At 46.8% G+C, this 14760-nt stretch overlaps 1 protein-coding gene across 4 annotated transcripts in view; it reads left to right on the top strand.

Annotated features, from left to right (window-relative positions):
- Cep104 (centrosomal protein 104) overlaps positions 1–7844 on the top strand; it is a 34837-nt gene extending 26993 nt beyond the window's left edge. For 3 of the 4 annotated variants that reach the window (XM_041651608.1, XM_041651606.1, XM_041651605.1), the window contains 4 exons: positions 2647–2785; positions 2880–2947; positions 5321–5411; positions 5961–7844. In XM_041651608.1, coding sequence (XP_041507542.1) covers positions 2647–2785; positions 2880–2947; positions 5321–5411; positions 5961–6076 — 414 coding nt within the window. In that variant the 3' untranslated portion in view covers positions 6077–7844. The remainder of the gene's footprint in view (positions 1–2646; positions 2786–2879; positions 2948–5320; positions 5412–5960) is intronic. The other variant, XM_041651607.1, reaches the window with a different exon arrangement.
- The last annotated feature ends 6916 nt before the right edge of the window (positions 7845–14760 follow it).

Here is a 14760-nt window from a genome sequence, read left to right as displayed (position 1 = left end):
AACTCACAGAGATCCATCTGCCTCTTCCTCCTGAGTGCTGGAATTAAAGGTGTGTGCCACTATCACCCAGCCCTAAATCATTTTTTATCATAATTTATATTGCCATCCTAAAAATATCCTTTTACGTTTTAGACCTTAAAATGTTTTTATAGATAAACAACTTAGGTTTATATGTCTCTCAACCTTTATAAGCTTGACATCACTTATATGAGTGTCTTTTCTGAATTTGGTAACAAAACCATAACTTTAACTGTCTCATCTTCAACCCCATCAGAGACCCGAGACGGATATAATATTACCTGAGTAAACAGGAAGTGCAGAGCAAGCAACTTCTAAAATTGTAGAAATGACAAAACAGCTGACTTCCTGGACAGTCAACAGAGTTTCCTCCACAGTATTGGGGCATTACGTCTTCAGGCTTCGAATATTCCACAGGCTTTTCTGTGAAGCAGGAATTTTGAAGGACTGTCCTACTGTGTCTTGACAAAGTTCAGCAGTCACTCTTTTGTGTCCTGCTTGTCCAATTTGGACAGTATACTGTCAGCAGTCAAGGCAAGGGCAGTTTCTTGCCTAAATGGCTAGCTTTACCCCAATGAAAGCAAACTCCATATTGAGGTTCTTCAATGTCTGTCGTCATTTTTTGGAGTAAAATGGTGCTGCCAGGAGCAGATGTGTCTCACTATCACGAAAAGTTTTATGCTATTAAAAACATCTTAAATGCCATATCCTGTAGGTCTCTGAAGTATTTGAAGACCATCTATCTAAAATATCTGTTTGACCTTGAAAACATACCTAACATGGCTACAAGTTTGACTGTTACAGATGACTAACTACTAACCTACATTTTCTTAATTGTCCTAAACAATTTGTAATAATAGCTTTTAAGGACTAGAGATTTACATTGCATTTTAAAATGAGCTGCATAGGTACAATACCTTACACAAGAGTAGGAACACATATACATTATATTAAAATAAAAATAACTTTAAATTTGTTTCAGTATACAAAAATCCTTACCGATGTAAACTACTTAAGACTAGTAGTTGCTTTTTTTTTACTTTAGAAGTAGATTCAATAATTTTCCCTTTTATCCTATCATTCCTATATCCCCCTTTTTCTTTTCAAAATGAGATCCATGAGTATAATCTCTTTTGCTCAATTTTTTTTCTTGACCATGATCAACAACAATTTGTAACCAATTCCCCTAAATGATGATAAACATCCTTAACCTTCCAGAAGACCAAAAACCATTCACCCCACCTCTTGGGGATGCAGGTGTTAGGTTTTCTAGACTGCTTCCAGTGTCTGGGGTGATGGTACCTACAGGGGATCCTGATAAAATTGGGATAATGGTCAAGTCCTAGGAGAGCTAGCTATATTATTTTTTGTTTAGTTTCTGTGTGATGGGAAAGTGCAGGGAAAGTCCTGGCTGGAGTAGTCTGTGAGACTGGACCATCTTAGTTTAGCTAGCAGCTTTGAAGTTGTTCTGGATGCAGAACTTTGAGGAAATTCTGAGAGACTGGATCAGCTGGGCTACTTGACTTCATTGGTGTCTGATCATTTTTTTCTGAAAACACAGACTTTTAAAGGTAGCATACATATCAGCATTAACACAAGAGCAGAATGTGCCATAAGCACAGTCAGCTAAAGATGATTCTCTGCTCTGTGTTCGAGCAGTAAAAGGCATCTGCCAACCTTATAAACAGTCTGTCTGAACTGTATAACCAACCTCTATCCACACCATGTCTCATACAATCGCAGAGCTGTTCCCATGTCAAGGAATGAGTGTACATGTCATCTGTCCTGTGGTCTTTCCTGTCTTCCTCCCTCACGTCTGCAGCCAAGATCCTCGGAGGTCTCCCCTGCTCAGATCTGATCTTTGTTCATTTTGAAGGAATCCATAGCTTTTCATTTCCTGTGCAAACAAAAACACAACCTCTTCCCCATTCTGTGTGTCTGAGTTGTTCTGTGTCTCGTTGGTGTCTCCTGCATGCCTCCAGTATCTCCCCTTCCACTCTTGACCCAGAAGTCCCACCTATACCTCCTGCCTAGCTATTGGCCATTCAGCTTTGTATTGCACCAACCACAACCCATCTTCACACAGTGTACAAACATCCCACAACAGAAGTCCTTCCTAGGGGTCATGCCCTGCGCTGCTTCCCTCCTGCTCTGGGCCTCTGTCTTCAAACAGTGAAGACAAATGGGAAGTGTTTCGTTTCATCTGGTGCACAGGGAAGGATGTAAGAGGGCAGGTCTCACCCTTTGGACACTCATTCCTCCATCCTGCAGTACAGATTCTGACAGCCCCGGGTGTGCAACTGACCTCTTCAGCAGTGTGTGGTTCCATGTCTATGCGGAAGGTATCTGAGCAAGTGTTGGATGGGTGGGAGAACCTTCTTCATATGCACATTCTTAAGAAATACTGGGGAGCCAGAATTTGAACCCAGAGCCACAGCAGACACTCAGATCAGCTGTAGCCCCAGCCCATACCATGGCCTTTCCATGGCACTCAGGTGACATGAGGAGGACCCAGGGTCTCTACGAAGTGTGTGACTGTGGACACTGTTGGTTAAACAAATGCCAGAGGATCCAGAACAGCTGCCCTGGCCTCCCCACAGCAGTCACACGGCTCTGTCTCTGGTGCAGGTGGTTGAGATCTCCAGCCTGACGGAGCACCTGCTGACAGAGTGTGACAAGAGGCATGGGTTTGGGAAGTGCCACCGCTGCAGCGAGGCTGTCCCCACGGAGGAGCTTCCCAAGCACATCCAAACCAAGGAGTGCAACCGTGAGTGCCATCTAGAATTGTGGGGTTGGATGGACCCTTCCTCTCACTGAGGGGTCATCCAAGTAACCAAGTTTTCTTATTGAAATCATTGCAGCTGCCAAATCAGAGAAGGTGGCAAACCGATGTCCTCTGTGTCATGAAAACTTTGCCCCTGGAGAAGAGGTAAGGGGGCCTGAACCAAGATGTGGGCAGCCGGGGAGCACTGAACACACTCTCAGGATGACAGTTAGGAGGCACAGTGCCCTCCTGACTTCCTAACAGCAGAGTGTTGGTCACTGGGCACCCATGGTTTTACACTTCTTGGTGTGGCTTTCATATATGAATCCAGGCCTCCCTGGCATCATGGTCATGTCTGTAGCCCATAACCATTTGGAGTAAAAGAATGTGCCCCATGGTGGTTGATGGTTCTCTTCCTACTCAGTGCCATGCTCTCCCCCTGTCCTGAGCAGGTACCATGGTGACACAGGCTGATTTTTGTCATGTGTTTTGCCTCTGGTATTTGGGGATGCATGCAGGGGCCGAGGTATCCACAGGCCTACCCCCTTTCTGCCTGCATAGCACAGTGGTGGTGCCCTACATGCCAGGCAGCTCTGGAGACCTTCTCTTGGCTGTGCTTCTGCCCCAGGAGATGCTATGGAGTCCAATATTCTTTCCTGTCACTTTTCTTCATCCCCAGTGTTGTGTGACAAGACTTTCACTGGGGAGACACAACACACATCTAACCACCCCAGAGAAGGAGCCCACACAGTACAGAAACTACCAAAGTCCAACTTGGTGAAGCCTGAGTAGTACTGGGATAACTTAGGAGGAGAATAAGTGAGGGGTTGCTTATAGGAGACTGTCGTGTCACCAAAGCTCGCCCCAGCGTGAGCGACAATTTACTGAAGCTAGGAACCTGGAGCACACTGCACATTCTGCATACAGAGCTGTATGGGGTGTCCTTTCCTGGTGACTCTGGTCTAAACCTCTCCCAGGCAGCTGGGCTGGTCTTGGTGTCTTTGCAACTTGACTTCATTTACTGACAGGGAGGGGCGTAGTGAACCAGGTCAGTTTTGGGGACTTCCTGAAGCTGTTTACCTTCCTGCTTAAGGAGTTTTCCCACAGCATGAGTTTTTTTTCGATCTTGGAGGGACTCTTAGTGGCTATCAGAATGTCAGGCCAGCTCTCTAGTCTCTAGGTGGCGGCTTGTCTGCTTTTAGTGTCTTGCTAAACTCATGGATGGGAGTAGATACAGAGCCATGGCCACCCTGCCCTATAGATGGTCACCTCTGGACAGCAAGGGTCCTTTTGCCTGGTCTTCTGAGGCTTTGTAGCTGACGTGTATCCTCCTGTGTGGAACATTCTACCCAGACAGGAATCAGCTGTCCTGCCAAGATGTGTGGCCCTCTCTCTCTCAGCAGGCCTCAGCACAGGGAGGGCCACTGCTGCCAAGCCACAGTGGACAGAGCTGGGACACTTAGGTGTCACAACCCTGTCAGTACACACTGATGTCTGCTGTCTCCCATCCACACCCAGCCAGTGCACCTTTCTTGCCTTGTCTTCCTGGAATCCCTGCATGCTCCCTCCTCCCCTGTCCCCAAGTTCTGTAGCCTCACCAACCAAAAAAGGTCCAAGGACACAATGTGTCTGCCCTAGGACCACCCTGGAGTCGGTGGGTCCGGCCCCTGCTATTGTCAGGTTCTGTTCTGGAGCCCAGGGTGTGGCTCCAGCAGCCTGGACACCCGCTGAAGACCGCTTGGGTGCATGGTTTCCATCTCACAGGCCCAGGCTTTGAGCTCTAGCGTTGATTTCCCCAGTCTGTACGTAGGGCTTGTTGTAAGACCCGCATCCAGGCTGAGACCGCTGTGCTGACCCTGCTACCCTGTGTAAGAGGACTTGTTCATACCTACACGTCCTGCACGTCCTCACGTCCTCATGTCCAGACTCATCTGTAATTTAGGAGCTTTCAGTTTTCATCATAATTACTGCCTTTACTGACTCACTTCCAGCTGCCCACAGTCTTCTCTCTCTTGCCCTCGCTCTGTTGGTCTCTGCCCTGAACAGTACTGAACCAGCCAGCAGCTTCCTCCTTTCTGCCCTCTGTGCCCACCATCTGCCATGTACTATCGGTGGCTGTTTGCTGTCACATGACTTCCTATTCCGGGTGTCTATGCGACCTTAGCTCTGTCTGACAACATCCATTTACCACCTCATGGTTCCCCTGACTCCAGGCTGGGCTGCCATGGAGTTGCTAGCTAACCTACATGTTCACCTGCAGCTCAACAAGGGAAGAGCTCACTGCCTAGTGCCTTCTAGCAGCTGGCAAAAATAAGTCCTCGTAGCCACAGGACTCAGGTTCCAGTCATCCAGGGTGGAATGTGAAATGCAAAACCAGCCTGTAAGACTCTGATGCTCAGGCCAAAGAAGGGCAGGGAGCCAGGTCTCTCACTGGTTGGCACCTCATTCCCATTGTGAACAGTGAGTTGTGTACTCTGGCAGCGCCCTGGGTCCCTTGGAGCCACCAGGCTAACATGCTGAGCCTCCTCTTTGTTGCAGGCGTGGAAGGCTCATCTGATGGGCCCTACTGGCTGTACAATGAACCTGCGCAAGACACACATTCTCAGCAGGGCCACAGCCCCGCAGCAAGGTGAGTCAGAAGTCACACGTGGGGCCCTGCGTTCTGCTGCAACTTAGGTGAGATGCATCCTGAGTTTCCTGTCTGTGTGCATCTGACCTGCTAACCCTATTCTCCAAGGGGCAGCTGCTCCCCACAGATGCCTCCTGGCAGCTCACTGGGGGCTGTAAGGCTCCCCACAGCTGCTGCACCCACAGAGGAAGCCACTGCCTTCTTTCAGCCCACCATCTAAGGCATTCATTTCAGATTAAGACACCCTCCCAGAGAACAGAAGACCTTTGGATGTGGTGATACTGTGAAACAGTGGCTCGTTCTGGGGGTGTAGCTCTGCATCTCCGTACTTATGCACAAGGAAGGCTCTCCACTCCCTTCCTGGGTCTTTGAACTGATGGCCTTCTGTGCATGTGTCCTGTGTCTTCCTCTCCCGCTGCCATATGCATTTCTAGCCTAGTGTGGGTTCTCGGCCATTCTCACAGTCACTATGGGGTCTACAGTCCACCTGCAGGTAAGAGTTCCTCTTTTCATGTGGTTCTGTGTCCTGTGCATCTGTCTCCACTACAGGGAAGGGCCCAGCAGCATCGAAGTCAGGCACCTCAGGACCCAAGGTTGGAAGCAAGATCCCCACCCCAAAGGGGGGCCCGAGTAAGAGCTCCAGCAGGACGTACATGAGACGGTGACAGTTTCCACTTCTGTCTCTGCCAGGGGCTGTGCAAATTTCCCCGTTCTAAGCCATGTGTGTTGATATAGTGATGCAGGACTCTGTGCCTGCTGACCTTGGCCTCTTGTGTCACAGGAACAGAGTGTATGGATATGACCAAAGAACCCATCCCACGCTAGGCCCTTTGTCAGTGCCCGGGCACAAAAGTACCTCTTGCTCAGGAAGCCCCAAACTTTGAGCTCACTGGTGTCTGTTGCACATGTTAGACTTTGCACAGGGCTAAGCTCAGCGTTGGTGACCCTAGCAGACAGCAGCAAGCCAGACTGAACCTCCTGTGTTGTCTCTCTCACGGCCTGTCTGCTAGCTTGTCACAGCATATACAGTGACAAGCAATAAAGGGAAGCAAGCAAAAGGCAGCCGTCCTAAGAACAAGCCCCTCCAGGACACACTGCCCAGTGCTCCTGTGCACACCTGTTGCCATTCCCCACTGACAGCCCTGCCTTGATGCCTTCCCTCAGCGGGCTCAGATCCTCTGCTGCAGAGTCCTCAATGGGCTTTGGGTGATGTCCCCTGGTTACCCACCTGCAAGCCTCAGTTTCTTTACGGCACAAGAAAGCACCTTCCACATTTGCTAACCCAAAAAGTTGTGTTATGTCCTATGATGTAAGTGAACCCACTTTCCCAGATCATTCACAGGATGTCACTCACAAGACCTCAGGGGCAGCTGCAGCATCCTCCGCCCGCCTTCCTCCCAGGAGCTCCAGCAGACAAGCATCTGTGGAGAACTGAGTCCATCTGAAACTCATGCCCCTGTCTCCGCCCCAGGCTGAAGGGGGCCACTGAGGCCCTGCCCTGTGCCTACTTCCTGAGGTTTTCCTCATTTCCCCTTGAAATGTCTAGGATTGAGAAAATGAGTGTTATAAAATTAGGGCATATTTCTTTAAAATTCCCAACCATGTAAAACTCCATATGTATAGGTGCCTGAGCAGCGAACATGCTGGGTAGTCAATCCCATGAGCTCACCCCTGATGTTGGCAGACAGCTGCTGTGCATGGCTGAGAGTGTCGCGTGGAACAGGATCTGTTGAGAGGAGGATCCTGTCGGAGGCCTTTACTAAGATAATTGTAAAAATCCTTCCTTCTTAGCCCACGTGGTGGCTCACACCTGTGCTCCTGGCACTCGAGAGGCCGGAGTCAGAAGCTCACCACAAGTTCAAGGGAAGCCTGGGCTCCAGAGTGAGGCACTGGCTCAAAATTAAACAGAACAAAAAAGAATCCCTTATTTTAGCTCCCGTGTTTGCCTGTTACAGAATCATGAGTTTCTGCAGAGGTGACTGGCGGTCTCGGCAGCCTCAAAGCTCCACACCACTGTGCTTGATTCAGGGAGGGAGCTAAGAGCCCACCATTCATAATATCAAAGTGTGGAACACTCCTCAAGCTTCACGTACGACACATTGTGGATATTTAATATTTATTTATATTATTTTTCATAAAAGATATTCTATTAAACCTAATTTAAAAGAATTGTGTCATATCTGATACTGAAATACATTGTAAATACCTTTAATGAAAACCTGCAACTTTTTAATGTTTTAACATAGTTTTTCTATTTGTCTTTATTTCAGGTGCCAGAAGTATAAAATAATATATTTTTATTGTTTTAGGATTTATGTGCTAATTTGACTTGAGTACATTAATACAGTAAAAAGATCATTCAGTGTTTGTCACTTTTATTTCAAGATTTTATATACAGATTTCATTTTTTTTTGTTTAAATATTTATTTATTTATTATGTATACAATGTTCTGCCTACACGTACCCCTGCAGGCCAGAAGAGGGCACCAGGCCTCATTACAGATGGTTGTGAGCCACCATGTGGTTGCTGGGAATTGAACTCAGGACCTTTGAAAGAGCAGGCAATGCTCTTAACCCCTGAGCCATCTCTCCAGCCCCTACAGATTTCATTTTTTTACTAGATTTACTCCTTTTACATGTGTGTGTTTTGCCAACATGTATGTTTGTGCACCACATGTGTGCCTGGTGCCCATGGAAGTCAGAAAAGGGCACCAGATTCTTTGGAACGGGAGTAATCGTTATAAGCCACCCACCGTGTGAGTACTAGGAACTGAACCAAGGCTCACTACAGAGCAATAAGAGTTCTTAACCACCGAGCCACCTCTTCAGTCCTGTTTCTGTGTTTGAGTCAAGGTCTCACTATGCAGCCGTGGCTGGTTTAGAGCTTGTGGTGTAGGCCAGGCTGACCTCGAGCTCAGAGATCCACATGAGTCTGGCTCCCAGGTGCTGGGACTAAAGGCAATCACCACTGTGCCCAGCTCACTGGATTTGTAAGTCACGTTCTAGGTGTCTGTGGGGCAAGTTTCCAGAGAGAATTAACCAGACCTTTGGGCTGGGGCATGATCTCTCTACCCTGACCTCTCCTTCTCCTCTCTGATTTGCTCTCCCATGAGGTGTACCACCTCTTCTGTCTGCTTCCAACACCACGTTTCTGCTCCTCCGCAGGCCCAGTGATAAAGCCAGCCAACCATGAATGGTTCTAGAATTAAAGCTTGATAAGTCACCTATGTAGACAAAGATGAGCAGCTGGGTGTTGTCCTGGTTGGTTTTATGTCAACTTCACATACACTAGAGTCACCAGAAAGAAAGAAGCCTCAGTTGAGGAAATGGCTCCAGCAGGAAGGCATTTCTTCAATTAGTGATTATCAATGTCTTAGGGACCAGCCCCAGCAGTGCAGGGTACAAAGGGAATCCACAGAGTCAGCACTTACTGTGACTTCGTTATCTGAAGGGTGTAGACAAAGTTTCTGTCCCACCCAGTCCCATAGCCATTCAGTCCCAAAGAAACACACAGGGGCTTATATAATTATAGACTGTTTGGCCTATTAGCTCTGGCTCATTATTAACTAGCTCTTACAACTTAAATTAACCCATAATTCTTATCTATATTTAGTCACGTGGCTTGGAACCATTTCCCAGTAAGGCATTCTCATCTTACTTCCTCTGCATCTGGCTGGTGTGACTCTCTGCCTTTCCTCTTCCTAGAATTCTAGTCCGATTGCCCCACCTATACTTCCTGTCTGGCTACTGGCCAATAAGCGTTTTATTAAACCAATACAAATGACAAATCTTTACAGTGTACAAGAGCATTATCCCACAGCAGAGGAGGGTTAAGGGAAAAGACACATTGTCTCTTGAAGGTTTCCTTCTTTATTCTTCTGTGTTCTATCTTCTCTTTTCTATCTCTATCCAGAAATGTCCCTTCTATCTCTCTTGATGTTTTCCTTCTAACCTTATTCTTGATGTTTTCCTTCTAATCTATTTTAACTCTCTCTTCATTCTTTCACTTACATCTTATATACCTCAGGAAAATCTTCCAGGGAGAATAAAAATTACAGTGTGGTTACATTCTGTTTTTCAAGTGAATTATTACAATGAGTACAAATAAAACACAGCCTGTTTTCCACATCCCTTCCATGATTTTCTGTATGACAGGTGAGAAATTGATTATTCCAAGAACCCAGGCATATTCACACTCACGCAACTTGTTAGAGATCAGCAGTGCATAAGCAAGCAAGGTATTCTACAGGCAGGCTACATTTTGTAGAGCCAAAGAAAGGACCAATCTACTACTTATCTTAAAAGGTGATCTTACAAGGAATCTTAAAGAAATCATGAATCTAAAATTTTCTATGTGGGAAAGAGTCGGTCAGCTCTACTTTAAATGTTTAGAGTCCATACCCACTCATAAATATTGTTTATATCAGGAGATTGAGGGCAGAAATGGGTACAAGGAATTAATCGTCACCTTTGGTCGTCATCCAATCCCAGTAATAATTAGGCTGTTTCGTTCTGTTCTCTGAACTTAGAGAGTTCCTCATTCAGCTGTGTGGCTTTCTAAAACTTTAGATTGTCTTCTTGGGTTTGTGACCTCAGAGCTATCATCAAAGCGTCTGCTCTAACCTGAGGTTATTGTGAGGCTTTGTTTGAGCTAATGATGCCCACTGAAGTCTGTGAGTGCTTCTTTCTACATTAAGATGAGAGGAATTGGAGCCAGCCCAGCTCCTGGGACTCAATCGTGTATATATATATATATATATATATATATATATATATATATATATATTATGTATACAATATTCTGTCTGTGTGTATATCTGCAGGCCAGAAGAGGGCACCAGACCTTATTACAGATGGTTGTGAGCCACCATGTGGTTGCCGGGAATTGAACTCAGGACCTTTGGAAGAGCAGGCAATGCTCTTAAGCACTGAGCCATCTCTCCAGCCCTCAATCGTTTTTCTTAATCATTATTAACTTGAGCTGCAATCTGTGCAGCTCCTTAGGTGAAACTCATAGGCCCTGGCTCTGTAACATGTCCTTGTATGTATTTTTATTCATCAAAACTCTGTATAAACATTATTATTATCAATCAGAGAGCACAGCTTAGGAAGGAATCATCTTCATAAGAATTCACAGGTAAAAATGCCCAGCAGAATGAGATAAGCATACTATATTACAGGCAGTGGGGATCTCCCACACCCATTCACACCAAGCCAGATACCAGAAAAAGACAGCAGCCGCAAACACGTAAAGGCACAGCAGAAGCAAAAGACATTCCAGAGTCTCAGGTCTCAGGGCCTCTTCTATCAGAGATTCATCCACCAGGGAATTGCCTCCTGGTGGGCTAACACCTTGAACTTCAATTGCCTCCTGCTGCTCCTCTAAAAGTGATCACTGGGGGAGGGCCCAGCTCATTGTGAGTGGTGCTTTCCTCAGGCTAGTGGTCCTGGGTTCTGTAAGAAAGCAGGCTGATTTCTTTATATATTTTGGAGATCAGACCTTTGTCAGTTGCGGGGTTGGTGAAAATCTTCTCCCAGTAAGTGGGTTGCCTTTTTGTCTTAGTGACAGTGTCCTTTGCTTTACAGAAGCTTCTCAGCCTCAGGAGGTCCCATTTATTCAATGATGCCCTTAGTGTCTGTGCTGCTGGGGTTATACGTAGGAAGTGGTCTCCTGTGCCCATGTGCTGTAGAGTACTTCCCACTTTCTCTTCTATCAGGTTCAGTGTGTTCGGACTGATATTGACAATGGGGATGTTCTATCTGGAACTCACCAAGGCCAGCTGGCCTAGGTCTGAAAAAGCATGGGATAAATCCGGACTCGCTGAACATAGCGGACAATGAGGAATACTGAGAACTCAAGAACAATCGCAGTGGGTTTTTGATCCTACTGCACGTACTGGCTTTGGGGGAGCCTAGGCAGTTTGTATGCTCACCTTACCAGACCTGGATAGAGGTGGGCGGTCCTTGGGCTTCCCACAGGTCAGGGAACCCTGATTGCTCTTCGAGCAGATGAGGGAGGGGGACTTGATCGGGGGAGGGGGAGGGAAATGGGAAGCGGTGGCGGGGACAAGGCAGACATCCTTAATAAATAAATAAATAAATAAAAATACTATTAAAAAAAAAGAAAGCAGGCTGAGCAAGCCATGGGAAGCAAGAAGTAAGCAATACCCCCTCATGGCCTCTGCGTCAGCTCCTGCCTCCAGGTTCCTGCCATGTTTGAGTCCCTGTCCTGATTTTAAGGATGAGCAATGATGTAGAAATGTAAGCTGAATAAACCTTTCCTTCCCAATTTGCTTTTTTGGTCACGGTGTTTCCATCACAGTAACAGTGGTCTAAGACAAGTGGGATATGCTGTAATGGACCTGGTCATGTTTTGAGGAGGATAAAGGAAAGACTTTGGAACTTTGGGCAAAAGAGCCTTGAGTGTTAAGAGCTCTGTGGCATGTTCTGTAGGGGCTTGGAAGCTGAGAATGTTGAGGGCAGTGCAGTCGATGGAGGCCTGGCTTGGGATGTTTCGGGGTGGGGGAAAGCTTGACAATTCTGTCAGGGTTGTTTGCTACTTTGAACTGAGAGTCTATCATTCTTGTCAGCTGGGGCTGAATAATCAGCCTCGATTATCAAGAGACCAGCACCATTGAAGTGAAACCTTTGCATTACTGGGACAATTGATACTGGTTGGCTGGAGGTGAGAAATTAGTGATTAAAAAGAGACCAGCACGCTGGGCGGTGGTGGCGCACGCCTTTAATCCCAGCACTTGGGAGGCAGAGGCAGGCTGATCTCTGTGAGTTCAAGACCAGCCTGGTCTACAAGAGCTAGTTCCAGGACAGGCTCCAAAACCACAGAGAAACGCTGTCTCAGAAAAAGAGAGAGAGAGAGAGAGAGAGAGAGAGAGAGAGAGAGAGAGAGAGAGGCCAGCATCATGGAGGTGAAATCTCCTGGGAAGTGTTTCCTGAGAGCACAGAGAAGCCATGTTCTGGACTGGTCTAGGTTGTGTCTCATGCTGGAAGCTGAACTGGACTTTAAGAGTGACCCAGGTGGTATTGGTTTTGAAGGCATGAAGGGATCATGTATGTAGAGCAGCTTGAGGCTTAGCACTGTGAGAGACCAGGAGAGACCATTAGTGAAGGTGCAGCCTCAGTAACAGTTCAAGATCCAGGAATGAAAGGGTCACGAGAAGCGGAGGCTTGGTTCCATGTAGAGCCTAGGAGAGGCTATTGGTGAAAGTTCAGTCCAGTTGCAGTAGAGGACCCCAGCAGTGTTGGAGATGCCAGTACCCTGGGCCAGCAAGGACAGAAGTAGCAGTGGAGTGGAGCCAGCCAAAGCCTAGAAGATCAGCAGTAAGACATTTTCTTAGTGATCAATGGGGGCACCATTGTAAGTGCCAGCCCTGGGCAGGTGGTCCTGGGTTCTATAAGAAAGCAGGCTGAACAAGCCATGTGGAGCAAGTCAGTAAGCAGCACCCCTCCATGGCCCCTGCGTCAGCTCCTGCCTCCAGTTTCCAGCTCTGCTTGAATTCCTGCCCTAACTTCCCTCAATGATGAACAGTGCTGTGGAAATGTAAGCTGAATAAACCCTTTCCTCCCCACCTTTGCTTTGGGGTCATGGTGTTTCATGGCAGCAATAGTAACCCTGACTAGAACAGATGTGTAGGTCAAGGAGCACAGCATTTGCCTCTCTGACCCAGAGAGGAGGGTGGAGGACTTTCAAAGCACAATCAACCACGACTGTGTGTCTCTGAGGGAGGAGGCTCTTATGCGCTAGTGAAGGAACAAGCACCACACCTCCCTCCAGCCGTGTCCATTCCACCTACAGGTGAAAATAATTACTACTGAAATACAACAGTACTTCACAATGCTTCCTTAGCAGGATAGCACAGAGGCCTCCACCTTACAGTTCTGCTGTGCTGAGGTCAGCTACAAATCTCACCAGACTCAAACCAATGAATCATACATGAAGTCCATTCCTTTGTAGGGGAGAACCCGCTAAGGTGTCTCCATGTCTCTACTCACTATACCACTGTCCATCTGTCTGCTTCCTCCTTTTCCTACTTCTAAAGATCCTTGACAATGTGTTGGGCTTCCTCTTCCTCCTTCCTTCTCTTTTCTTCTTCCTTCTTCCTCTTTTTCCTTCTTCTTCTTTCCTTCTTCTTTCTTCTTCTTCCTCTTTTCTTTTTTGGTCTTTTTGAGGCAGGGTTTCTCTGTGTAACAGTCCTGGCTGTCCTGGAACTCTTTTTGTAGACCCGGCTGGCCTCAAACTTACAGAGATCCACCTGCCTCTTGAGTGCTGGCATTAAATGTGTGTGCCACCACTGCCTGGCTACACCACCACTGCCTGACAGGCCCTTTCTTCTTGCATTGGTTCCACTCGACATAACCAAAGCCATCCTGAGTCATAATCACCATGATTACTACTATCCCCATTTCAGCCTGGTTGTGTTTTCCTGCACAGTTCCCTAGCAAACTACAGATAAGATTAGTAATCACAATCCAGTCTCCAAAGATGTGCCTGACTCTTCCTATTATCTTATGACAAACTGTAGATGAATTTTTTTTTGTCCTGACCACCCATTTCTAAATAAACACACAGAGGCTTATATTAATTACAAATGCTTGGCCAATAGCTCAAGCTTGTTACTAAAGTCTTACATTTAAATTAACCCATTTTATTAATCCACGTATTGCCACGTGGCTCGTGGCTTTACCTGTCCTCTAGCATCTTTCTTTCCCAGCAGCTGGCTGCCTCTATCTCAAGTCCTCCCTCCTTCATCCCAGTCCTCAATTGGATTGTCCCACCTAACTTTATCCTGGCCTGCTATAGACCAATCAGCTTTATTATTAACCAATGAGAGTAAAACATCTTCACATCAGAAGGATTATCCCACCACAATAACCCTACTGCATTCCAGGCCCAGTGCAGCGAGTTTTGCCCTAACCCATTATTTCTGACCACTAGGCCCCACCCATGGAAACTTGATAGCTCCCCCTTGAAGGAAGGCAGCAGATACAACTTCAATGTCTTGGACCACCTTCCAGGACCAGAAAGAACATACAGATGGCTAGGTTGTACCTCGGCCCAAGACTGCTCCCTCCCACCAGGGCTGGCATATGTTTCTACCAACTGGGCTATATCTTGTTGCTTGTCCCAATTCTTCCTCTACTTAAATCTAAGGCTCTTGTCAGTACCCTGCAGACAGTACCCTGGTGGGAGGGGATCACTGGAGCCCTTTATCTTTTCCTCATCCCTGTATGCCATACTGACTAAATTTTATTCTCATTGCCTGTCTCTTTTATTACCTTCTATATACAGTCTCATGTTGCTCAGGCTGACCTCAAACTTGTTATAGAGCCA

Source organism: Microtus oregoni, unplaced genomic scaffold (genome assembly GCF_018167655.1).
Source record: "Microtus oregoni isolate MIOR12 unplaced genomic scaffold, Mior012 000005F_ref0000423, whole genome shotgun sequence".
Taxonomy (NCBI): Eukaryota; Metazoa; Chordata; class Mammalia; order Rodentia; family Cricetidae; genus Microtus; species Microtus oregoni.
This window is presented reverse-complemented; position numbering and strand designations above follow the sequence as displayed.